This window comes from Homalodisca vitripennis, unplaced genomic scaffold, assembly GCF_021130785.1.
Source record: "Homalodisca vitripennis isolate AUS2020 unplaced genomic scaffold, UT_GWSS_2.1 ScUCBcl_1;HRSCAF=141, whole genome shotgun sequence".
Classification (NCBI taxonomy): Eukaryota; Metazoa; Arthropoda; class Insecta; order Hemiptera; family Cicadellidae; genus Homalodisca; species Homalodisca vitripennis.
In genome coordinates this window covers 388,327-415,502 of record NW_025776166.1, presented here as the reverse complement: position 1 = coordinate 415,502, position 27,176 = coordinate 388,327, and the positions used below count along the sequence as shown (strand labels likewise).

The following is a 27,176-nucleotide window of genomic DNA, read 5'->3' as shown; positions in this document are numbered from 1 at the left end:
CATATAATCTTTGTACTTGATCCACAAATCAATTGGGTTTGATAGGTAGCATGTAGATATGATTATAGAACACAATGTTCGTATCTGATGAGCGTGTGATGATATTGAAGCACCATTGAGAGTTTGATCCCAATGAAAGTCATTTTCTAGCAGTTGCAAACGTTTACAGGCTTCTCTGTAAGATCCACACAGTTTACCATCAACAGTTTGTAAGTGTTGGAATGATGTTGGGCCACGTACATTGACTAATAGCAGTCATAAATAAAAACATTCATCATTGCTTGGATGTACTGAATAAGTTCGGTGGAATACACATCTGGGTATCCTGGAACTGGTTTTCCATGTTTCTGTCGTATAAATCTCCTTGAGGATTGATTCCAAGTATAATCTTTTGGCATTTCAGAATATAGAATACCTTCAAATCCAACAAAAAACAAAGTGATTGAGGTTTTAATGCAGAAAGGAATTATTGTAAACATATTTACTGGTGACCGGGGAAGGATACAACAGGCTCTGATAGACCTTAAGTATATCTTTATATAAACAAGACCTTTTAAGAATGCCTATATAACAAGTGTATTATTATGAAATTCGGAAATTTTGGCATAAATAAGTAATAATGGACATAATAAACATGTACCCCAGATAAACTTTATAAAACACTTTTAAATACATCAATTTTAAGCATAATTTATTAAGAAACAAATGTACCATAAACTCGAAGTTGTATCCATGTTTTTCACTCCCTTAATCAATTATTAATCACTGTTTTATAAAATTCGCATACTTTTAAATCCATTCCATCCATCTGGAACAGTCGTAAAGAACATCTTTCTAATTTCTAGGATTCTTTGTTGCATTGGAATGGGTAACACCGGTGCTGCATTTCTTATCATCAAAGTCCTAGGTCTCCGCATATCGCATGTCCGAAATACTTCGGGAAAAATTTCGAAGTTGTATCTCTGTTGTTTACTCCTTTATTCAATTTTTAATAACTTTCTTATAAAATTCGCATACTTTGAAATCCATTAACACTTGACCACTGATTAAGAACTTGCGAATTATTATTGGTTGAGTTTTAGTAATGCCTTTCACTTAAGAAGGTGGAAAAATTACATTTCTGTCTGCCTGACAGTCTGTTCCCACTTGCCTTTTGGTGTGATTAGTTGTAGAATACTGTAGTTGAACACAAGTATACTAACACATGTATTGATGGTCTATACTAAGTTGTAATGTATTGAATTACAATAATAATTATAATAATAATTATTATACATATTATAAATTGTTACTGGCAAGTTAAAGCCACAGCCAAAGACCAACTGTATGATCTATGATGCTGTGACGTCATATGGGGTGATTAGTTTGAATAAATGCCATTGGCTGTTCTCATCACGCCACCAGATCACACCACCTACCACTTCCAGTGTCCTGCCCTTGTCTCTCTCTCTGTTACCCTCCAACCTTAACCGAGCACAGTCGATGATGTAAACTAATTCAGTCTTTTATTCCGATTCCCCGTAACTCGTACACAACAATTGGCGACGAGGTATTAATGCGATCCCGCGAGTGCAATGCAACCTGTTCGATTGTGCGTAAATAATTTCTCCGAAAATTATAGTGGGAGGAAGTGTGTCTGTAGTTTGGCGTCACGTGGACTCAAAATCGGTACATTTTGATGTTGGAAGACAAGGTCGTAAATTAGAACATTTCGTCTTTATTTAGTGAAACAGTAAAAATGGCGGGAATTATTGGCGGAATCGGTGACTTCGACAACAGTGCAGAAACTTGGAATTCGTATGTTGAACGATTTGAATTATTCGTTGACTGTAACAGTATTAGTGACGACAAAAAGGTTAGTACGTTACTAACAGTCGTGGGTGTGAAAACGTACAGTTTGTTACGAGATTTATGTACGCCGGAAAAACCTTCAGTGAAAAAGTTTGATGAATTAGTGAAGTTAATTCAGGACCATTTGTACCCGAAGCCATCATTCATAGCTGAAAGGTACAAATTCAGCAAAAGGAATCAACAGGAAGGAGAATCAGTCGCAGAGTACATCGCCAGCCTCAAGAAGTTGTCTGCATACTGCGAGTTTGGCGCATCCCTCAACGACTATCTCAGAGACAGACTGGTGAGCGGCATCAGGAGTGAGTCGACCAAGCAGAGGCTGTTGGGAGAGACCACCCTAACCTTCGACCAGGCTGTGAAAATCGTCTGCTCAGTGGAAGCGGCGGAGAAGAATGCGGCGGCATTGACAGTGAACGGCGGCAGCCGGGTCCAGCGGATGGCAGCGCATCACCACCCACATGTGAGAGTCGGCGGCAGCGGTGGCAGCGCGAGCTACAACGCAAGGCACGAAGTCAAGGTGCAGTGTACGTGCTGTGGGCAGTGTGGTCACTATAGGAAGCAGTGCAAATTGTTTGGTGTTGTGTGTCACAAATGTGGTAAAAGAAATCACATATCTAAGGTATGTCGATCTACTGAAATTAGTAAGTTACCAGACAATCAGCTTTCGAAAGTTAAGAAAGGTATATCTTATCAGTCTAATTTTCAAAACAAGAAAAACAAAGATTATAAGAAACATAATTTTGTAAATGATAGTTCAGAACTGTCAGATTCAAATAATTCTAAGAATTATGTTCAGAGTGATGAAAATCTTGAGAGTTATGTCGAGGACATACAGAATTTATTTAAAGTAAATGAAACTCACCGTAAAAGAATTAGAGTTGACCCAATTAAGATTAAAGTCCTAGTGCAAGGTCGAGAAACCATATTTGAAGTTGATACTGGAGCTAGTGTCACAGTGTGTAGTGAGGATTTTTATGAAAATAATTTTAGTTCTTGTAAATTGTTAGAAAACGACCTAACTTTGAGTTCGTACACTAATGAACCTATTATACCTGTGGGCAAAGTTAATGTTGATGTTTGCTATGAGAAAATACATAAATGCTTAGATTTGTATGTGATAAGAGGAGGTTCACATCCTTTAATGGGTCGTGATTGGCTTAAGGTACTGGGAGTTGACATTTCGTTTAAAAATAACTTGTGTGTTATAAACAGACCTATAGATAACAAGGCTAATTTCGAGACAATGACGTCCGAGCTAACTAATCAATTTCCAGAAGTGTTCACTGAGAAACTAGGTCAGTATACAGGCGAACCAGTAAAACTAAATCTAAAAGAAAATGCTAGACCTAGGTATTTTAAGCCAAGACCGATACCATTCTCATTGAAAAGTAAGGTAGAAAAAAAACTACAACGCTTAGTTGACGAACAAGTGTTAATTCCAGTAAGCAGCTCGGAATGGGGAACGCCCATTGTACCAGTATTAAAAAAGAACGGTGAAATTAGGCTATGTGGAGACTTTAAAGTTACTCTAAATCAGTATCTAGAAGTAGACAAGTACCCTATACCTAGAATAGAAGATTTATTTGCAAATTTACAGCATGGAGAACGTTTCTCTAAAATAGATCTTAGTCAAGCCTATATGCAATTAAAGTTAGATAGTGAGTCACAAAAATTATGTACAATTAGCACGCATAAGGGTCTTTTCTCATATTGTAGAATGCCTTATGGAATCTCATCAGCCCCAGGCATATTTCAAAGAGTTATTGAACAATCTTTGCATAATTTAGAAGGCATATCAGTGTTCATGGATGATATTCTTATCACCGCACCTAATAACGAAACTCATGTAAGTAGGTTGCAAGAGGTTTGTAAACGCCTGAGTGAAAAAGGATTTACCGTAAAGAAAGATAAATGTACATTCTTTGTAGACAAAATCGAGTATCTTGGTTTTAGTATCGATAAAGATGGACTGCATACCTCTGAATCTAAAATTAAAGCTATAAATCAAGCACCTGTACCTAAATCTGTCACTCAAGTCAAAGCTTTTATTGGCTTGGTAAATTATTATGGAAAGTTTATCAAAAATTTGTCAACAATCTTGAGTCCGTTGTACAACTTGTTAAAAAAGGACGTGCCATTTGATTTTGATGAAAAATGTCTCAAATCATTTAGCCATGTCAAGGATGTTTTGACTAAAGCACCAGTTTTGGCGCATTATGATTCAAAGTTGCCTGTAAAACTAGCAGTAGACGCAAGCTCGACAGGGCTGGGCTGCGTACTTAGTATCATAACCCCTGAAGGCGTTGAGAAACCTATTGCATACCACTCTCGTACTTTATCACCAGCAGAATGTCAATATTCACAAATAGATAAGGAAGCTTTAGCAGTAGTATATGGAGTAAGGAAATTTCATCAATATTTGTATGGCCGAAAATTCACATTGTGTACTGATCACAAACCTTTAATTAGCATATTTGGACCGAAAAAGGGTTTACCTGTTTTCGCAGCAAGCCGATTACAAAGATACGCATTATTTTTAAGTGGATACAATTTTGATGTACAGTATGTAAGGTCAGAAAAGCATGGTAACGCAGACGCATTATCACGCTTACCATTAAGCACTAAACACGTTGTAAATAATAACAATGAACCAAGGTGGAAAGGTACCTATTTACACTGTATCGCTGAAAGTTCAGTACCTTTAACTTTTGAAGATGTAAAAGCTGAAACCCAAAATGATCCTATTATAAAACAAATACATAACTATGTGATGTACGGATGGCCAAATTTTTTGTCAGGAGAGAATAGGGAATTGTTACCTTATTTCCAAAGGAAGGACGAGCTAACAGTTGAGCATGGCATTGTTATGTGGGGATATAGAATTGTTGTTCCTAACAAGTTGCGTAGCTACATATTAAATGAGTTACACGCGAGTCACTTGGGAATTGTAAAAATGAAGTCAGTAGCAAGATCCTATATTTGGTGGCCAAATATAGATGAAAACATTGAAAGCCTAGCGAACAATTGCTCTTCCTGTCTTATGGAACGTTCTAGTCCTAGTAAGAGTAATCTACATGTTTGGCACTATCCATCTATGCCATGGGAAAGATTGCATATTGATTACTTGGGTCCTTTCAAAGATAAGACCTACTTGGTAGTAATTGATGCTTACACTAAGTGGTTGGAAGTATTTGAAGTAGGCTCTACTTCAGCTAAGCTAGCTATAGAAAAGTTAAGAGAACTATTTTCTAGATTTGGATTACCTGTCACTATCCATAGTGATAATGGACCACCATTTACCTCAGTTGAATTTAAAAATTTCATGCAACTTAATGGTATAAGACATACATTTTCACCAGCTTATCATCCTCAGTCTAATGGTCAGGCTGAGAACTCAGTTAAGTATGCTAAACGTAAAATAAGATTGGCTTTTCAAGAAAATATTGATACTAAAGTAGCCTTGAATAGGATGTTATTTGATTACAGAAACTCCGTTCATAGCACTACTAACGAGACACCTGCCAAATTAATGTTCAATAGACCACTAAGATGCAGGCTAGATTTACTCAGACCTAATATAGCCAGAACTGTGCAATTAAAACAGGACAAACAAAAAGAATATTTTGGCGGTAGAAAAACGAGAATTCTATTTCCTAATCAATCTGTATTAGTGAGAGATTATCGCTCTAAAGACAAATGGATAGAGGGCATTGTAATAAAACAGTTAAATAATGTAATGTATTCTGTTATGACAAAAACTGGTCTAATTTGGAGGAGACATATTGATCAGCTGATAGGACTACACAGTAGTATTGTTGACAGTGACAGTCAAATTCCACCATCTCAGGACCGTACAGTTGCGGAACGTGAGACAGGCGCTCAGTGTCCGCCAACTCCAAGCCCAGTCAGAATTAGTAACACTGACCTCACTAGATCAGCTGGTCTCTCCCCCTCCTCACCGCATCATACCTCTCCATGTCACATCACTACCCCTCATTCTAGACCACGTCTTTCTCTACCCTCAGCTGTTCCTTCTCCTGTCACTAGAACAGCTGATCATACAAACAGATACCCAACTCGTATTAGGAAACCTGTAGAGAAATTAAACTTGTAAATAACTTACAGTACTTAAGGATGACATTTAATAATGATATGTGTTATTTATATTTATATGTGTTTATTATATATTTATTATTACACTTGTATTGTTTAATTTATCTATGACTTGTGTGAATTCAATTTATTTTGAAATTTGGAAGGGAGGAAATGTAATGTATTGAATTACAATAATAATTATAATAATAATTATTATACATATTATAAATTGTTACTGGCAAGTTAAAGCCACAGCCAAAGACCAACTGTATGATCTATGATGCTGTGACGTCATATGGGGTGATTAGTTTGAATAAATGCCATTGGCTGTTCTCATCACGCCACCAGATCACACCACCTACCACTTCCAGTGTCCTGCCCTTGTCTCTCTCTCTGTTACCCTCCAACCTTAACCGAGCACAGTCGATGATGTAAACTAATTCAGTCTTTTATTCCGATTCCCCGTCACCCGTACACAACATAAGTGATGCCGAACAGTAATGTATGGCGTTGCCGCAGCCAACGTTTCAAACTATAATTACAATTATACTGAATTTTAAAAGTAAACTTTTATTATTTGAGCGAAATCTTATAAAAATACAGAAGAAGTTTTTCTGAGTATCTCAATTATTACTAGATAGCTCCAATCTCAGCCAATTAAATAGCTGGCTTCCAAACCAAGGCTCCATTTACGGTGACTATTCGTATTAATTTCGTTAACAGCTTACTTATCAATCATGATAAAACCGACTGAAGTCGGATCGCAGAATGAGCATGTCACGAGACAGTGCAGGTATTCATTGCAAACAGTATGAGGTTCCGAGATGAGTCAAATCACTATCTGATGCTCCCTATAACAAATCACTCCCAACTTCTGTTATTTATATCCGACAGATAAACACTCGGTTAATCGCGTTATTAGCTAAACGGACAAAGATTTCTCCCACACATCTTAATTCTGAATATCCTGTCACGCCGGAAGCCAAGCAGTTGGCTTTCATCTGCTTTTTCTCTTTGTAAATAAAATCATGCTACCGTCCTAGAGATTCGCAGTGCGTAATCTTTTTTACTTGAAGTATTTCCTTTACCGCTAACTCATCAACAATGAGTCTCGATTTATTGATATCCCTCTACAAACGAAGCCTAAACGGCAATAGAGAAATATTTTTTTCCTCCGAAGGTATTAGTATAAATTACTTATTAAGCCATATCAAATCATTTCAAATCTAAAAGATCTGAGGAATGAAAGGAAATTTAGATCATTTTCAGTATTCACTAATTTTATAAGTGATTTTGTCCTTTTTTGTTACATTTCAATGAAACGGAGCTATAATTGTATAAAATTGTAGTGCAGTATTTGTCTAAACTTTGGTCGAAAATGAAGAATCTGTTTTATCGTATATATAGACAAACTTGATGATAAGCAAACATTTATATTTTTAGATGAATATTGAATATAAGACTTCGTTACGTCTTGTCAATTACACAACGGCAGTCATGCATACAGATTAAATGTAAAATGTTCCTGCTGTAATTGTAATTGTCGAGTAATCGACCATGGAATTCATGGAAATTAATCATTCATCTTTTTAATCATTTATTTTTTATACTAGCGACTTGAAGTTAAGTTCATATTATGTAAACTGTGTGTAACTTCTTATGCCTGCGTATCTAATATGGTCTTATCTGTTATGCCTTATATAATATTGTAGATTTAAGCAGAAAATTAGAAAATAATAATATACTCAGTATAACACGTATTTCTAACTATTTATTTTTCCGCACTAAACTTTATTAATACACACAACCCGTTATTTGAAAAGAACATTGTTAAAAATTTATCATAATATCGTTGGTCTACAAATTTTTATTTTGTTGAAAATATAATACAATTTGTGTATTAATACAAACAGTTGAAGGAATACTCGTGTTTATATAGGTATAGTCCTTTCAATAAGTCGACGTTTCAAAGTTTTTTAAATTAAATTAGTCTCATCTGTTTATTATACTTCAGTTATTTATTAGTCAGTTCCGTTATTAGGGGTTTCTTTATATTATGAGACAACATACAACTTACCTCATTTTTATTAAATTATTAAAACAAAAATATATGTGTCTCATAAAAATAAAAACTCTCTTTTTTCCTACAAAGAAATAAGTGTGAACTGCCCCCTACATATCGTTTATTATTATTACACTGACTAAAGCAATAAATAAATCTAGATATATTCTTAACTACTAATTCTCCCAACTAAACTTCTCTTATTGTGTCATTTGTAAAAGTGTTTCTAACTCCCTGGCTCAAACACCTGTTATTCACTGAATATTGAAATTTCGAAGTATTTGGAATAGTTGAAATATTGGCATTTGAAAATCTAGAATCAGAAGTAGATTACAAGGCCCGGTAGTAAACGCTTAGTAGTGAAAGCATCTATCATGTATTATAGAACCAATTTTACTAGTTAAAAGTTGTTTCACGAGAATAGTAATTAATACATTTCTGACGCCACATTTGAAGTTTTAGAGATTCATACGTTAAATACAGTTTTTACTGGTTCAAAGTTGTTTCACGAAAGTAGGAGCATACACTTTTTGCTCTAATCAATAAATTTCTGACGCCACATTTGAATTTGCCTGTCCCAATACCTTGATCAAGAAAATAACATACATAAATACGGGATAAATGTCTATGAAATTCAGCTCTTGTAATGTACGTCCGGTCTAAGATATCTCTAATACCATAAGTTGAATTTGCCTTGTTCCGAAAAAGAAAATGCATATATCCAACATACGTAAGACTGAAAAGCCCTACGTCTTGTTCTTTGGACAGTAGGCTGGGGAAAATAGCTCGGTGAGACGTGTTTCTGACCATACTTCTGTTCCTTAAATAAAACTTAAAATATCATACATCATATCGAGGGAACCAATCAGTTTTAGGTACCTCGTGTGCTAATAGCTACAGATTTCTTCATTACGGTGGGTTTTATAAATGAGTTGAAAAATGCATTAAGTGATTTGAATTCGTCACTTATGCAATTGGATAGTAATTTCGTCTTTACAACCTGCATTACACAACTGATCAAGCAATATTTTTATATTTTCTATGATTAAGTGTAAACAAATATTTCTGATTCTTTGGCATAAGTAATAATTATTTTTCATATAACAAATATTAGGCCTGAAATATTTATTATTTAAAGCAACGAAACCCGCAGAAAAGAAAATTTCAGCTATTGTTACAAGATGGTATATCACAAACTTACAATAATTAAACTTGAAGTAAGATTTACCACTAGGTTAAAAACGGTAATATTCCTATAAAGTACGACATATATAGTCTACTTATTGATAAATGATGAACTATCGATAATATAATAGTTTTGTACACTATAATATATTAAATACTACAATATGCTTCAATTTCTTTAGAATGAATTTTAGTGTAGAAATATACTTTTGAACTCTCAAGGTCTTTGATTTGTTTACTGGTTCCGGGTCCGTACCGAGAATCCTGACTTAGGCGTGCCACAACGCTTTGGTAAGATTTGTTTATTTTAACCTAGTTTGTAATTATGTATTAGGTTAGTTCTTTACCTGAAGAAGAGATCAGATTGCAGATCTCGAAACGTAGTGTTACTGATTTCTTGTTTCACTGAACGATGGCAAATGTCCGGAAAAATCATCTAATAGTCTTTCGATGGAGCAAGCAATAGTAAATTAACTATTTCTGAAGTAAATAAACTCGAATAGTTGTAGGTACCTTAAAAACCATTGTTTTCAAATTAAAGGGGCGCAAAGTTTTCGATATGTTAGACGCTTGCCACATGCTCAAAATAGCACACAACAACTTCGCAGACGTGCGTACAATTGAATCGAATTGAAACAACCGTCAAAAAGCAGAAGGTTTGAAAGTTAAAAACAAACTTTCAGATAGGCTAAGTATGCATTTTACAGAAGCCGAATAATAAGGTGACTCAATGTGGGTTTACTCATAGCTTGCCGTGCTCCTGCCGTGACCGTGTGCCATGTGTCTGCCGTGCACTTTTGACAACCGGTGACCGGTCGCTGCCGTGTCCCTGCAGTGCCACACTTTACGTGCCGATGGTCTGAAGGATTCAGTCATTAAAATGGACATGGACGAGATGGGAGTTGTGAAAACAGCTGCTTATGTCGCGTTACGTAAACGAAAAAGTAAAATTAAACGAAAAAGACGTATTAGGTACACAAAGTATTTCGGGCGCAAATCGAGGAGGGAGAGTTCCACACTCTTTTCCGAAGGTTGAAAGATGACCCGTTTTATTTTATGAGATACTTTAGGATGGAATTTCAAAAGTTCATGTATTTGCTCGACCTACTACCAAGGTCGAAGAAAAACACTATTAGAGGAATTGTATTTCTAACGAAGAAAGACTTGCCTTGATCCTTAGGTAATTGTTCTTTATTCTCTATTATTAATATTAATTTAATATTAATATAATAATATTAATTTAATATTAATATAATAATATTAATTTTATATTAATAATAACATATATTAATGTTAATATATTGTTTTATATTATGTATAAAACACCCTGCCGGGGACAAAATAACCGGTAAGGCGACGGCAGAATAATCTTTCTGTCCTCGCTGAACGGAAGAGGCACGCAAGGGCACGCCAGGGGCATGGCAGGCTATGTGTTAATCGTGAATCTGCCGTCCAATGTAAACTAAATGGCAAATCAAAATAACTATTTCGACTAAAACGGCACGGCAGGTAGATAGCAGGCTATGTGTAAATCCACATTAAATGTAACATTAGCAGTAAAAATATGTGATCGCCAAGGTTCTGCTACCTGAACGTATATCCATTTCTGCGCGCCTGATACTCAGTTACAAGTGAAACATTGAAACGGTGCCTTATCTTGGCTCAATTCCTATTGGTTAGTTAAATACTAATAACCCTGTTCTTGAATGGCTATATTTTTGTTATAAGCGGAGTTGGGCCGGTTGTCTCTTGGGCCGCTTGGGTGGACCCCGAATGTTTGGGTTCACCACAGTTTTTTTACTTCTAGGTCGCTTGTCTTCTAGACCGCTTGTCCGACCGGTGATAGGTCTTTTACACTAGTTGACTCAACGACCCTTTCTGAGAAAATAACAAATAAGACAGGGTCATTTAGAGTACAGGTTGTTGAGACAACGAACCTATTTTGATATTTAAGATTTTCTACATAAGTTCGTTGTGACAACGACCCAGTAAAATGAATGAAAAGGGTCAATTACTCAACTGGTTTCGTAGCAACAACGCCACTTTTTGCCTGTTTAGTTGAATATTTCAAAAAATGGTTCTTTGTCTCAACGACCCTAAATTATATTTAATGTTTATATTGAGAGAACCAGGTCTTTTACTCAACCATTCTTTGTGTCAACGGACCAAAATGGAGAAATGTATAAGCAATGTGAAGAAGGGTCGTAGCGACAACAACCCATTTTCAATTCTATGGATAAAATATAGTAAGAGGGTCGTGAGACAACGACCTACTTTTAGCTATTCATAGGTTCTATTAGTCAACTAGGGTCTGTATGTCAACTGAGTGCAGCCAGACGATGTGGCGTTGTTGCCGCACAGTAGACGTACGGCACTCGGTGTAGCGTACACTATTCTCTTGCCAGTATAAATTTACTAAAATAATAATTTGTTTTGTATTATTTTAAAACTATATTAATACAAACCCCTTTTAACGGAGACATATGTACTTTATAAGCAGTTATGCTAAACTGTACCAACTAAGAAAAATAAAGATGTAATACAAATAAATTTGTAAAATGGATATTGTATAGATAAGTAGTAATTATAAATATTAAGAGTACAGACCTAAATATTAAATATTAATTAAAAATGGTACACAATTTTTAAAGTAATAAGCAATTTTCCTTAAATAAACGAATTATTAAAACTTATATTTCCATACCTTAAAATTTACATTTTTACGAATTAGTTTGATTCTCTATATAAATTTTAAATTCATGCCAAGTAATTATATCATTTTGAAAATTTTGTTTATTCGTAATATTTAAATGAATGTATAAAATTTCAATGTTGTTTACGGCAAAACTTTCCTTTTATTGTAGTTACCTCGTCTTGTAATTTGAATACGTTGTTAACTATATCTATATCTCTTAATTTATAAATAGTTAACTTTGTGGATTAATTAAAGTTGATACTTCAAGTTAAATACTCTTAATAACTACACTGAATATTGATATATAATTTTTAATACACATTTATGCTGATTATTAATGTCTGAGGTGGATAAAGAAGTCATGGAAAGTTTCGTTAAGAGGATCAACTTTAAGATTAAATATTAAGATCTAACCTATCTAGTAATCTAAAGAGAATCTTAACTGTAAGCATAGGTTAAGTGGCTACCACCATTTAAAGATTCTTCATTATAGAAAATGAATTACATGAGGAGAATTACATTTAGGCTACGCCCACAAAACGTGTCATCAATAAATATTTTTTAAAGCGTTCCATAATAATGTTTAGTACACGCAAACCGTCTAAAAAAGCTCATCCAGCTCACATCCTTCAGAATGTTAGGTTGTTGTTTCGAGAGTTTTTCTGTATCTATTTAGAACCAATTAAGCACCACCACGAGAAGGTCGAGTTTTACACCGAAGGTTTTTTGTTCCAGCATTTTTCTTCATAGATACAGCATAAAAGTACCAATCACCATTTGAAAACATCTTTCCGCCTTTAACGCCTAAATACTCAATAACTGTTTCCTCTATTTTAACAATATACTCATAGACCGACATACCCCTTACAGAATCTAGAGTTAGCTGTCCCAGAACCGGGAGAGCAATTAGGAGGCGTAGGAACATTTCCGAAGCTGTGTGAAAACGAAAGTATTCGCTCGGTGGAGGTGATTCACAAACAGACTATATATTCGTGTCTTTTGTACATCGGTTAAAGTTCCTACTTCGTCTAAATGGCTTTCTGTGCATTTTGAAATCTGATTGAACTAATAATGAGAAATTACACAAGGTAAAACAACCACAGGACACCTGTACACACTATTTTCTAAATTTGGATCAACCAATAATTCGATTACGATTAAAACCACAATGTAAAAAATACAACACATGCCTGGCAGAACGATAATATAGAACAATCAAATTAATCGTAAAATATTTATCCTTACTTCAATAGATATTATATATATTACTTGTTAAGTTTTATAGACGACAGCTTACTATTTTAATATAATTAATTATTTAAAACTTTCTGAATAAGAACTAAAAACTATTAAAGGAATAAATACATTTCTGACATTCTCTATCGTTTATAAGGAACACTACCTTTCGCCATCAAGAATTTGAATCTGTCTCCTTTTTATATGTAAAAAGGCTAGTTCTTCTGTCAAATATTAATCACCATATGCAAATTAATTACCACTTATTAATTTTTGTTTCCTTGACATAATACATTAGGTTTATATATATTTTTAGAAATGGATTGTCTCCAATTCTCGAAGCACAGTGTTATATTTTTATTAAATAACCTAAACTAATGTCTCGAATCTTCATAGTTATTCTTATGTCTTCTCTAATCAAATATTAATCGGAAATAATTCAAATCCTAACAATAAATGAGAAAGTGCCTTTGTTTGTTTGTTTTTCTTTCACTCATAAACTATTCAAACGATTGTACTTAAATTTTACACGGACACTCTTAGGGTCCCGGGGATGAATATGATGGGTCTATTCTTCTAACGAATCTCTCTCCGGACTACGCTCCACTGATCTCTAAAGTTAAGAAATATTAATTGGAAGAGCCTGTTAAATGTAATGAACTCTTAATTTAACTACTATTTTCAATTTGTTTACATTCATAGTGTGAAAGAATAGAGTATGCTTGATAATAACTTCTTATTTTAACCTCTTATGCAACCGCTATTGAGCACACATTAAGACAATATTCAGATAAGGAAATTAAAAGTCTTCGTAAAAATGTACTTTTAACTATACATTTTTAGCATATATTAAGTAATAGATATAAGAAACAATGTTTGCTATCTAAACTTTGACTATAAATTTAAAGATTAGGTTTAACTAATAAAACCCATATTGGTTCTTTTAACGGAAGTACGCTTTTCAAACCTGTGTATGTATAGTATACGCGTATATAAGGTAAAATTAACTATTATAACAATATTAAGACCGTAGTAAATTAAAATGGCCATAAATATTCATTCATTTTTAGATATTTTATTCATCGTAATATCAAGACAAACTCAAAATTGGCGTCGGAAATATAATTCTACCTAAAAGTGCTCACACGTATGCCTAAGAAATTGCGAGCTAAACCGCGGGTCACTGCTAGTAAATAAATAAAACAGTCTTGGTAATAAAATTGCACTAGCGAGTTTGTTAAATCAATTTTATTAACATGATTTTAACTTTTAAAATAACTAGGATTTTGTCCACCAAATCAATCGTTTTCATGAATGTTAACTAGATTGACAACACATAACACAGCCCTTCCTACACTATGGTTGGAAGGGTTGTTTCACGTTAGAATGACATATGGTTTTATTATACTTGTTACTTAAAATTGAAGGAGAGGATTATAAGTCTATTAAAACGACAATTTTATACCAAGGTTATCTTAACTAGATTAGTATCTATCGTAAAATGTTAAAGTTTGTTATTCCTAACTTTTGTCATTTTTAAAAGTGAACAATTACAAGCATTTATAAAGAGTGATACCTTAAAAATTTGGCATGCTGAAATTATGTAACTTCCACTGCTGTCAGGTATACCTTATAAGTATAAGTTATAACAGAAATATTACGGATTCTTTTATGTTTCAAAATGTAACTTTTTAAATTTTATTAATTATTTTTCATTGTGTTTTTTATGTTTTGATGCAGATAAAGCAACAATTTGTTTTCAAAGGTGTTAAAATTTTTTAAATAACTTTTTTTATTAAAGGAGTTTGTATAACACTACTGAGATATTGTTAAGGCATTATAGCCCATAAGTTTTTAAATAATGTTGAGGATTTTTGTAATCACTGACTTTATTCAGGACATGCGAATCTTCTTTAGAGTTATTATGTCACACGGTTCTGTAGTATTTGAATGTCCTGTGATTAATGACTTTAGGGTTTTCTTTATATTTGTTAATTTTTCAGTGTCAGATCTAGTGGAGGCTTGAGAAGTTTATCTCATTGATGCTGACAACTGGTAGGCGGGAACAATGTTATAAATAACAATGAATGGCGAAATGTGTTAGTAAGCGCTAATCTCGATAACGGCTGGACCAATTCGCTTACCTAATTCTTTTTGTAAAATGTCCATTGAAATCCAAGGAAGGTTTTTATGAAGAAAAAGTTTAGAAAAGTTACCTGGAATATTTTGGAATTCAGAAAAAATTGTAGTTTTTACGTTTCATAATTCAAATTAAACTGGCACTAAACAGCTGTTGACAGCTATAGTTCGATAAACTTTCTGAAACATCTGTTTACATTTAAATTTTATCATTAATAAATAAACCGTGCTTCATCGGTAGTGTAATGCAGATAGTAAATAAAACATTAATATATAAACTTTATTCCAGATTGCGCCAGTGACGAATTAAAATCATCTAATGCATTAAAAACTGTTAAAAACTAACCTTAATGAACAAAGTTATGAATGTTTTCACATGTTACTTTAAACAGGGTGGGCTTCCTTGACATTATTACATTACATTTTAATAATGGCTTATGGAAAAACAGAGAAATTAATACTAACATGCCTCAACGATTCTTCTACAATCCAAAAAACAAGTGTAACACAAATCTTTAATAACGATTATTTTGGAATGTTGCATAATCATAATAAGGATTCCCCCCTTATACCGAAAGTACATAGTAAGTAGGTAGGACCTCCCCATAGGTCGTAATAGGCTTTTCAGTCCTACTTATGTGTGTATTTTCTTCATCAGGACAAGGCAAACTCAACTATGTCAACACGATTTTGACCAAAATAGATTTCCGAGAACTAGATAATCTAATATATATAGTATTTTGATCAAGGCAATATGGCAAGCTAAACTGTGACATAGTAGGTTAAGTGAATTTAAACGGTCTTAAGTAGGCACTTTTTAACCGAAGTAGGCATCTTGGTCCTACGCAAGTAAGTTATATATATTTTTCTTCGTCAGAACAACAAGGCAAACTCTACTAAGGTAGTGGAAATATCTTAGACCTGAAATATATGACAAGGACTGGAAATACACGCTTTTTGACCGAAGTGAGTTTCCGAGACCTGTGTGATCCGAGATTTGTGTTTTCTTGATGGAGATGACAAGGCAGATTCAGCTGTTACGTTATGTATATAATTAATTAGAACCATAAATGCTCTTACACGTGCCAAACATGATATAATAATTAAGGTAAACTTTGATACTATTTACCATGAACTGAAATGATATCTACCTGATGTATCACGTTTTAAAATTGTTATAGGACTCCCATAATATTATATCATAATTGCTTTTACTAAGTAATATAAGGACTTCATTTTAAAGATTGCGTCGAAGCCGCGGGTAACAGCTAGTGTTATAACATAAAAGAAAAGCTATTGAGTAGAATTATATCTTTATCCAATACCCTTCTCAGAATTTATAGTTGTATACACCCTTCCACATAATTTTATCAGACCCATTTAGAAGGGACACGCAAACTCGAGACCAGTTGCCATAAAACTATTGTCCGGTAATGACACCATTTCAAGGAAGGAACCATCTCACCCGAGCCTTAACCTGCGACTACTTCACTGTTAATTCTGTTGTAGTTAAAATATTAGTTCCATTCCATTGATATTTAAACGTTAATTAATTAATTAGAACTGTAAAAATCATGCAATGCTAACAGGATTGTTACAATTAATATTAAAATAACATATGGTGTAAAAATCCAAATACAAACATTTTGAATCTTTATGTCTTCTTTCTTCTCCATTTATTCAAAAATTAAACTCTTGTCAAATCTAATTTTTCATACTGGCTGAAATATTTTCAAAAGAGATTTGCATTTTTACACCATGTGTTATTTTAATATTAATTGTAACAAACAATATGTAAATATTTATTTGTGAAGTTGCTTGAAGATAAAACCTTTGGTTTCGAAAGGCCTCGTCCAAAAAATAAACAATTTGGAAAAGTAGTGTTTTTATTAACATTTAGTAATATTTAAAGAATGTTCCAATTGTTCCGAGAGTCTTAAATACGAATGATAATTACATTATTTAAGTTTATGTAACTGAGTGAAATATATTTTGAATACATAAACAAGTAATAGGAATCATAACAAGAATTTTATGTCTTAAAAATATTTTTTATATTTTATAAATACAACTGTTACCAGAATAAAATTTAAATCTAGTTCAATAATATACATGTATAATAAACAAAATATTTACATACAGTACGTATACAAAGTATTTACCCTTATATCAGATGTTAGGACTAAACTTGGCACAGACGCAGCGCCTTCATGCCTACCGGGCTAGGAGTTGACTGATTGACCCTGTTTCGTTTTAAAGCGCTTTTGGGACGGAGGGGCGTTGAGACAACGAACAGTTGAGTAAACGCCCTCGAATGTCTTATTTGAGTTTCGATGCATTATAGGGTCTTTGCGTCAACGACCTCATTTGTAGTTCTAAACATATATTCTTGATATGGGTCGTTGTCACAACGCTTCTTAGAGTAAAAGACCCTCTGTTATTTTTTATTTTTTCAGGAAGGGTCGTTGAGTCAACGATTAGTAGTGTAAAAGACCCTAATATTGCAAATATAAAAATAGGGTCGTTGAGACAATGATTGGTAGAGTAAGAGAGCTGCCCCAGTCCACGGTCCACCACCGATTTTTTGTTTCTAGGTCGCTTGTCTTCTTGGCCGTTTGTTCGCCCCCGGATGCAACACAGGATAGCGATGGTCACTCTGCCCCCCAATGTTATTGGTATTCTCTACTATCCTAATATTTGAGACGTTTATCGCTGACATTTTCAGACACTGTTATCGCCCTCTCCCTACGCAGCTGTGAGGGTAGCACCATTAAATTCTCTTGCCAACCTCTGTACGCCTGATACTCTTTGCTTGTATTACTTTGGAGTTTGCGTAAACCACGCCCCCACCGTTATTCTGTCGTCTCATTCGTACGTAGTGTTTTCCAATAGATAATTTGGCTCGCTTGTCCCTTTGACCTCTTGTCTGCTCCGGTATTGAGTCCCAGCAGTGGTATTTTGCCACCACGCCACCGCTTACATCTCAGCATCCGGAACTGCTCTGCAGTAGACTTCCAGAGTTAGTCCCATAGTAGAACCCTACAACATTCCTCTGTTTTTATAACAAAATAACAACTTCGTCGTATTTCACACAGTGATTAAATGAACAACAATAATAAACATAAATAACATGACTGGGATATGAACACTTATTAAAACATAACGGTATTGTAAGTAGTAAAAGCAATCCATTTAAATAGTGGGTATTATTGTGAGAAAGCAATGGTTGCCCAGGATATCAGTCATAGGACATAAAATTAATTAAAGTTGTTTTAAAATTGAATAACAAAAACTTTATAATTAAACAGTAAGATAATAAACTCAGGACAAAATATCAATACGTAAATTGTAGAGATAAAACCACATAATACCCCTTCATTACAATAGACAAACAAACTTCCTGTGTAAAACTTCGCGTTTAAAACATTTCCCCAGACACAATAATGTACAACTTTTATAACAAATTGTATCGATAACTTTTGTATCGAATTGTAATACAAGACTTGCTTTCCAGCAACTATCTGTACATTGATTCTATGAATTTTGTTATACTAGTAATTACGTTTGTCTTATAATTATTCCCCTGGCTTAATGACGATTCTACCTAAGAATCGTACTTATTGTCTAATTTAGGTTATCCATTCGGTAGTCACGTTCATGTACTGTAGACTTCAGTAATTTTATGTTGATGTTGTTAATCTGGATGAAGTAGAGGGCTATAAAAAGAAGTAGTGTTAATATAGAAGTCCAGGCTAATAAAATGTACAAAATGAGTTCCGTGTTGTTTACTATGTAGTTGTCGTCGTGTTTTAGCTCGAAGTGGTGTTGTCTTTATAGATTGTGAACGAAGTAGGTGGGTGTCGATAAGGTCCAGTTTTCATCTAAGATTTCATGGAGGTGTTGGAATTTTTGTCTTGTTTCTGATTCGAGGGGTAATATAGTTATAGAGTGAAATTTTGACCAAGAAATGGCCAGAAGATGTGTTATTTGATAGTTGTCAGGGTTTTTGGAACCACATGGTATTACTGTGTTTATAAGTGTTAATTCTTCGAGGTTTAGAGAACATTCACAGGGTAGGATGATTTCTAGAGTTCCTATGTTGTTCGGTTTTAGGACGTAGTGATGGGTCTTCTGATGTGAGCATACTACTTTCAGGTTTGTTTGGATGTTTGTTACGAGAAATTTGTTCGGTGAGACTTGTGTTACTAAAGGCATTGGGTTTTCGTTGAAGCAGGTGAATGCGCAGGTGGCTCGTAGAGTAGGTAGTGTTGTTGTTTTGAGAATGCTGTGTAGACATCTTAAGGACTGATCACTGTTGACTCTTGCCCTGGGAATCAAGCAAAGTGGGAGTCTATTTTGGTTACAACCCTTGTCTTCTGGATGGATGGCTGTGGTGAAGTCTTGTGTTTGTATGACGATGGATTTTTCATGTGTAATATAACATAGTTTGTCTTGCCAATGGAGAAGGATGGGTATGTTCTGAAATACCTTATATGTCAGGGTGGATTGTTTTAACGGAACTTTGATATTTATAAGGATGCATTGTTGCGTGATAGTGGAGGTAGAGATTTTTAAGGTGTAGTATAAAGATAATTTGGTAATTGGAATAGCTAGGGTTAGGTTTCGTGGTTGTGTGAGGATGGTTAAATTTTTTAGGTAACTAGTGAGGTTACTTTTGGGTATTAGGAATTCTGGTAATGTGTTAGCAAGGCAACTTCTGCGAATTTCCCTCATATTGTCGTGATAATAGTTGTAATATATATAACTCCATGTTTGATGTGCTAAGGCGTAGGTTTGTTTGAGATTGTTGGGTGTAGAACTTTTGATATTAGTTCTATCTGATCTGCCATGATTTTTAAACTGCTATGAACCTTGTCTGCTAGGATTGATACTCCGTCACTGCAGTTCTTTATATTGTTTGTAGTAAGTAGGAGGTCTTGATGGTCGGTGTCCACTGTATCTATAAGTGCATTCGTGTGCTGTGTAATCTCTTTCTCGTTGTCTACCAAGTCATGTATTTGTAGTTCTGTCGCAATGTCACAACACCATTCGAAGAAATCTCCGACGAACGTGAGCGATCTTCTGTTTCTATCAGGTTGTTGTCTTTGGATGAATGGGAGGTGTTCTGCTACCATTTGTTGATGTATGAGGGTTTGTAATGTGGACAGGTTGTTCTGTATCTTGCAATAGGTTTGGGAGTTGTTGAGGTTTTTAGGGCAGAAATTTAGAGAGGGTTCCTTTTTAGGTAAATTTTGCTGTGTTTTGAAAGAAATTTTGTATATGATAGGGATTGAACTGATATAATGTAGTGTCTGAGGCATTGGAGTAAAGTACGTTCCGGTGAAGATTTGTACTAGAGGCTTATTGGGTTCTCCTGTGTTGTAGGTTGATGTGCTGGCAAAGGTGGTCAAAAGAGGCATAGCAAGTGCTGTCTGTAGTAGTAGTAGTAGGAAGTGCTGTAAAGACTTCATCTGTCTCGTGGGTGCTCAGGATCTGTTAGAGTGCTTTAGACTGGTGTCTTGTAGATTGGTGTCTTGTAGACTGGTTTCTCAGGTTGTAGTTGGCTTTTGGTGTCAGATTCTAAAACTCAATATCTACAAGTTACATATACATTTTAGGTCAATATTTTATAATTAATACATATTTATGCCTAAGGTTTTTATTTATAGAAATCTTTTATTGGCCTCTCGATGGTGTGTCGTATTTCCCAAGCTCTATGTAATAACTTTTTTCTAAGCATCTTAATCTCTAGTGTTCTTAAATAAGGTTCGAAATTATGTTAATTTATTATACTACAAAACGATACTACGCACCTTTGTTTCTGAGGAATACGTAATATCCCTTATTTGTGCTTATTGTCCATAGTCATTATTATGATCATAATATATGTTGCCAAATCAAGGTTGTATAGTTTGTTAATGAGCAATATTGCCGTGCTAATACATGCTATGTTAGATATATGTTACTTTCCTTCAACTTTATATTGGGTATGTAATATTTAAACATGTCATATATTGAAGTATTTGTTTATCCTAAGATTATATAATATAGAACATGTATGTCTCTTTCTTTGAGATGCATCTCAGGAAAATTGAGTCCTTGTAGGGTATATTAAGTTAACATTGTTATCTACTAACTTAAATAAAATAATATGATATATGTAGTACACTTTATCATATTGTATGTTCCTTATTACTAGGCGATATATACACGTATATCTCAGGTAAGTATAATATGTATGTTGTGTCAAGTTAGAGTACGTTTTGTTATTGTAGTAAACAAGTTCGTGGGGAACATTACCGGTACTTGCATACTAAGCCGTCTGAACCACCAGGGCCCTTGGCAATCCAGACCGCTGGTACAAGGACCCCCTAGTCCTAGTCACAACACAGTCGGTGTAGTATAGCGTGGGAAGTTAGTTGAGTAAGCAGAAAACTTATCTGTCTGGGAGACACACCAGAGTCAGAGTCAAGTCTTACTAGCCAATATAAGTACGGTTGCCGTGGGTTACAGGCTCTGCTCGTGTCGTATCGTGTGTGCTGTGTTAGTGTCATGTGTATTGGGATTATCTATACCAATATCTTTGGTACGTGTAACTTATCACTTAATCACTAAATTACACTAAACTTCACATTAAAATACAAAGTCAGGCGTTTAAATTTTCTAAATTTTTTATGTCTTTATTCTCTATCGTTTTCCGACACAACATCGAGATACATTTTTATTTCTGTTAGACTTACTTCAGTGACTCTCAAGGTTATATAACGTTATAACTAATCATTCAAACCGTAATCGAGTTAACCGGCCTCTCAACTCCTGGAGTATAATACCTATTCTCTAAAGTGATTCTTGCGTGACTATGTACTAGCTTTTTACCCTCATATATTATGAAAGTATTGCGAAGGTACATCACAGTTTGTGGGTTGCCGTAATCGTAAAGTGACTTGCTATGTTATTAATACTTTACGGGCGTGTCTTCGCAAGCTGAGAGAAATCCCCGTGTAACTTATACGGGTGAAGTCGCGTATCCTATATGTTGACAGTCACGTATCTAATACGTTGACTTAGTTTATAAGTAGTATAGCTTATTTATGTTAAGTAGTTGTATTACGCGTAAATCACGTATATAATACGTGTCTTTCAGTTTGCCTTTTCACTCTCTTCAAATTTTACTACAAGGCAGTGAGTGCACAGTGATGTTCATGAGAAATATGATATATTTTATTCTTGAATATTTTATTATTACTCAAGTCCCTTTATATATCCGTCCGTCCGTCGTGTCTTATATTCTCTTATAGAATAATTTCATTCTAGCAACATGTATTGGTAATACTTTGGTAATACCCATTACTTTGTGTATTATTACCTACAAAGTCTATTGTTATTCTGTCAAAGGGCTTTATGGAGGGTGCAATAGTTTGTAGTTGGCCGTAATTTTTGTTCGTTTTTGGCCTACGTAGTTGACATTCCAAATTTTTGTATATTGGAGGATATCATGGTACATATTTGGCCAGTGATATCGTAATGTTATTTTTGAAGCTGTTTTGTAATGTGATAAGTGTCCACCGGTGTAGGGGTTGTCATGGAATATTTTTAATATTTCTTGTGTTTGTTTTTGGAGTGTAGCCAATAAGTTTCTAGTTTCTCGTCCGTTGAAAGTTTTGAAATATAACAATCCATCTATTTCTTCGTAATGTCTTGAAGCCCGTCTGATTTTTTTATTTACCGGCTCAGGTGAGGTCATCGCAAGGCGTATTTGTTTCAAATAACTGTCTTGAGCTTGCAGTAGGGGTAGATTTGTCTGTATTAAAGTACTGTCAGTTAAATACACGTCCGTGAATTCTTAATCCTAAGGTTGTTCTAAAGGATTTCTGCTTAAGGCGTCAGCTAACACGTTTGTAGCGCCACGGTTATGTTTTACTACAATGTCGTACTCTGTTAATGACAGTGCTAATCTGTTTAATCTAGTGGAAGTGTGCTTAAAATTTTTATAAAACTGTAATGCGGCACAGTCCGTATAAACTGTTGTTTGTCTACCAAGCGTGAATTCTTTGAAGTAGTTCACAGCATATGTTAGCGCTAGCATTTCACGTTCAGCATTGATGTAACGCATTAGGGTATTAGAATATTTTTTGACATATAATAAATTGGGTACATTCTATTATTTTCTTCATCTAACTGTACTAACGCTGCTCCGCATCCAATCACACTGCTATCTACATAGATGCGTGCTTCCCTGTTGTCCTTCCAATGTGATAGTAGTGGTGGGTTTGTCAAAATTTGTTTTATTTTTATAAAAGCCTGTTCACATAGATCCGTCCATTTAAATGCTATGTTTTTATTTGATTATTTTCTTATCTCAGTAAGGGGTTGTGCTATTTTGGCATAATTTTGGATGAATCTGCGGAAGAATCCTGAGCATCCTAAAAATTGTCTCACTTACCTTACACAACAAGTTGGTCTTTTAAACTCGGCGATCGCTTCTACTTACTGTTTTTGAGGTAAAATTCCTTCCCCTTGTATCGAAAACACTTGCTTGGGGGGGGAGGGGGTTCCTTCCGAGTGCACTTGTAAATAAAAAGGGAAGACGATTTATTATGTATTATGAAGAAAGTATACAAATATTGGATTGCCAGGAAGAATAAATAATCCAATAACAAGCATACTACAAAGGAGGATGGGTGAAAAAGTATATGTTTAATGGAAATGTAAATAAAATTATAATACAATGTGGACTTTGTGTATAGTGAAAATCAGAGTGATGTTAATTAAAAGTTAGCCTACATAAACTAATTGCAATTTGTGCACTAATCAATTTCAGGTAAATAAAAGGAAATAAAAACCAATAATGCAAGAAGAAACGATATTATTGGAGTACTTGGAAAAATGATGGAAGTAAGAGGAAACTGTTTTAATCTTATTTTTAAAAGAATAGTAAAAGTCTCTTGTAGCATGTGAAGTGACTGTTTTGTAATAACAAATTCAGGATTATTGTAAAATGTGTTGGATAATTGTTTCTAAAATAATATCTGTCCGTCAATAATGTAGAATATATGGATAAAGCTTACCTAATTGAAATCAAAATGTCTTTACTTACAGTGAATATAAAAGATTGATATGTAATCCAAATAGGCACAAGACACAGCACACTCACTAGACCAGGGGTTCCCAAACTTTTTTGTACCACGCCCCCTCTGGTTATTTGGAGACCCCCCCACGCCCCCCTACACATATCAATAATTGTACGTATGGTGAAAATGTAAACAAGTATTACATGAAAAACGAATATAATAACTGATACAAAATTTAACATTGTAACACAGATACATTTTCAATTTAAGGAAGGTGAAACAATAGGCCTACCTACTTACAAAAACAAAACATAAAATGTAATTTAGTGAGATGGGTGCGCTTGCATGTTTTGGATAAGCTGACAGATCCTGGGTTGAGTTTCAGACAAAGCACAGCGTAGGCCACTTTCGACATCAAGTTTGTTGCGGTACTTGGTTTTGATCGCCACAAGAGTTGAAAAAGCTTTTTCGCACATGTATGTTGTTGAAAAAGGCAAGTACATCCGAACAGCATTCCCTGAAACACTGGGGTAAACTTTTAAGTACTTTAACCAAAATGAGGGCTTGTCCATTTTGTCAAAATCGTATCTTGCAGCAGAGTCATTTTTTATTTCTATTCCCTCCTCTTGCAACTCTTCTGGCAGCAACTGTATGTCCATGTTGAACGGGTCAGTTGATAGTTTGTACAACTTCTCTGACAAGTTAGGAAAGTACCTGCTGAACTCCTCCTTGAGGTTCTTCAAATGGTCAATTATCAAGTTTTTCAAAAGCGGTCCTTCAAAAACGTCCTCAAAACATACTTCTTCTGAGACTGACACTACTTTGCTGAAACTTGAATAGTTGCTGGGGTTCATTGACACTTTACGTATCCAAAGTTGTACTTTCTAAACGTAAATCTTGATGGCATCCCGATGTGTTACTATATTTGAGTCTGCACCTTGCAGTCTCAAGTTTAGGTTATTTAACGTGTCAAAAAAGTCTGATAAATAGGCCAAAATCACTTGGTTCCAGGGTTTTTTGAACTCTACACTAAGCTCGTTTTGTTTCTGCTGTGCCAAAAACGTTATCACTTCATCACGGAGTTCAAATAGTCTTCCCAACATATTGCCTTTTGATAGCCATCGTACTTCTGTATGAAATAGCAGCGTTTTGTGATCACTTCCTAAATCTTCACACAGAATTTTAAACAGTCGAGTATTTAATGCACTGTTCTTAACGTAGTTGACTACTTTAATACAAAGCTTTAAAACAGCATTGAGTTCGTTAGGAAGAGTTTTTGCTGCCAAGGCTTGGCGGTGAATAAAACAATGAATCCCAACCACATCAGCATTCTTCTCTTTGACCAACTGCACAAAGCCTGAACGAGAACCCAGCATTGAAGGAGCACCATCTGTGCATACACCAAGTTTTTGCCAAGAAAGTTCGTGTTTCTTAAAAAAGTCTGATACTGCTTCCATCACATCTACAGCTTTAGTAGTGGTCAACAGCTCAGTAGAAAACATCAGTTCATCCTTCATTCTTTCATTTTCAATGTAACGAACATATACAAGCAAATGAGAGCATTGTGCTATGTCTGTACTCTCGTCAAGCTGGATAGCAAAAAACGGTGATTTTTTTATTGCATCAACCACCTGGATTTTAATGTCCTTGGCCATATCATCAATGCGGCGTTTTACGGTGTTGTCTGAAAGTGGTATTTGTGATAGCTTTTGCCTACTATCAGTTCCAAGGACAACATCGGCTGCTTTTAAAATGCACGGTTTAACAAGCGTTTCACCAATAGTGTGACTTTTCTTTTCCTTAGCAATAATAAGAGATAATTCATATGAAGCTTCAAGCATTTTTAGAGATGACTGAGCAGCAGATCCAGTGCTATCTAACTTCATGCGCTTTAAATTCTTAGATTTTGCAGCGAAAAACTCTTTAGGTTTGTCCTTTAAAGAGGCATGTTTGGTTGACAAATGTCTCAGAAGACGATTAGGCCTCATCGCGTCATTGCTTAATACCTCATAGCAAATAACGCACTGAGGGTGATCAACATTATCTTTAAGCAAGGAAACAAACCCATATTGAATATAATCGTCAATATACTTGCGTTTCTTTGCCGTGTTCATCTTCTCTGATTCAGCTTCACACAGAACTCACACAACACAAAAACAATTACTCCAATTCAAACGTCGCAGCAATTACAGAACACCCACAATACAGCAACACGCTGACGATAATTCACGGAAAGCACTGTTGGCACAACGGACTGGCGAACGGACTAGTTACAACGCAAGCACTGAACAAAGTGCAAGGTTATTGACATTGGATTGGCCACGCCAAGGCCAAATGGAGGTAACGGGTGGTGGGGGTCATGGATGGCGGGAGGGGAGTATTATTATGAGGAAATTATTTTTGTAATTTTTTTATTTATTTCATTTGGGTGTCACGCCCCCCCTGGACTTTCTCCACGCCCCCCCAGGGGGGCGCGCCCCCCAGTTTGGGAACCGCTGCACTAGACGGTTGATGTCGCAGAGGAACAAGTAGCCTACTTGTATAATTACTTTATTTTAAAATGTAGTGCACATACTTAATACTTTGTAATTAATGCTCTCCTTGAAGGAGTATATGGTTTAGAATCATGATGCACAACCGGCCGAACGCAGGCGCAGGTGGATGGACTGATTAGAAGAATTCCTGTGCCACCAGGAAATCGAACAAAGGACCAGCTGTTGCGTCCAGAGATAGAGCCAGGAGCGTACCGAGCGGCGCACCCAGGAGCATACCGAGCGGGGCATTCGGGGTGTCGGCGCCCTACTATGATTCCATTCAGCATCATCTGGAGCTTCCTTAGTTT

At 35.0% G+C, this 27,176-nt stretch overlaps 1 protein-coding gene across 1 annotated transcript; it reads right to left on the bottom strand.

The window, feature by feature from the left end:
- Nucleotides 1–24,657: 24,657 nt before the first annotated feature.
- On the bottom strand, nucleotides 24,658–25,188 carry LOC124370181 (protein FAM200A-like). The gene has a single exon (XM_046828473.1). The coding sequence runs from the start codon at nucleotides 25,186–25,188 to the stop codon at nucleotides 24,658–24,660; it is 531 nt and encodes a 176-aa protein (XP_046684429.1).
- Between the last annotated feature and the right edge of the window lie 1,988 nt (nucleotides 25,189–27,176).

Excerpts from the sequence above, each read along its gene's own strand:
- LOC124370181 (XM_046828473.1), bottom strand. The coding sequence starts at position 25,188 with ATGAACCCCAGCAACTATTCAAGTTTCAGCAAAGTAGTGTCAGTCTCA.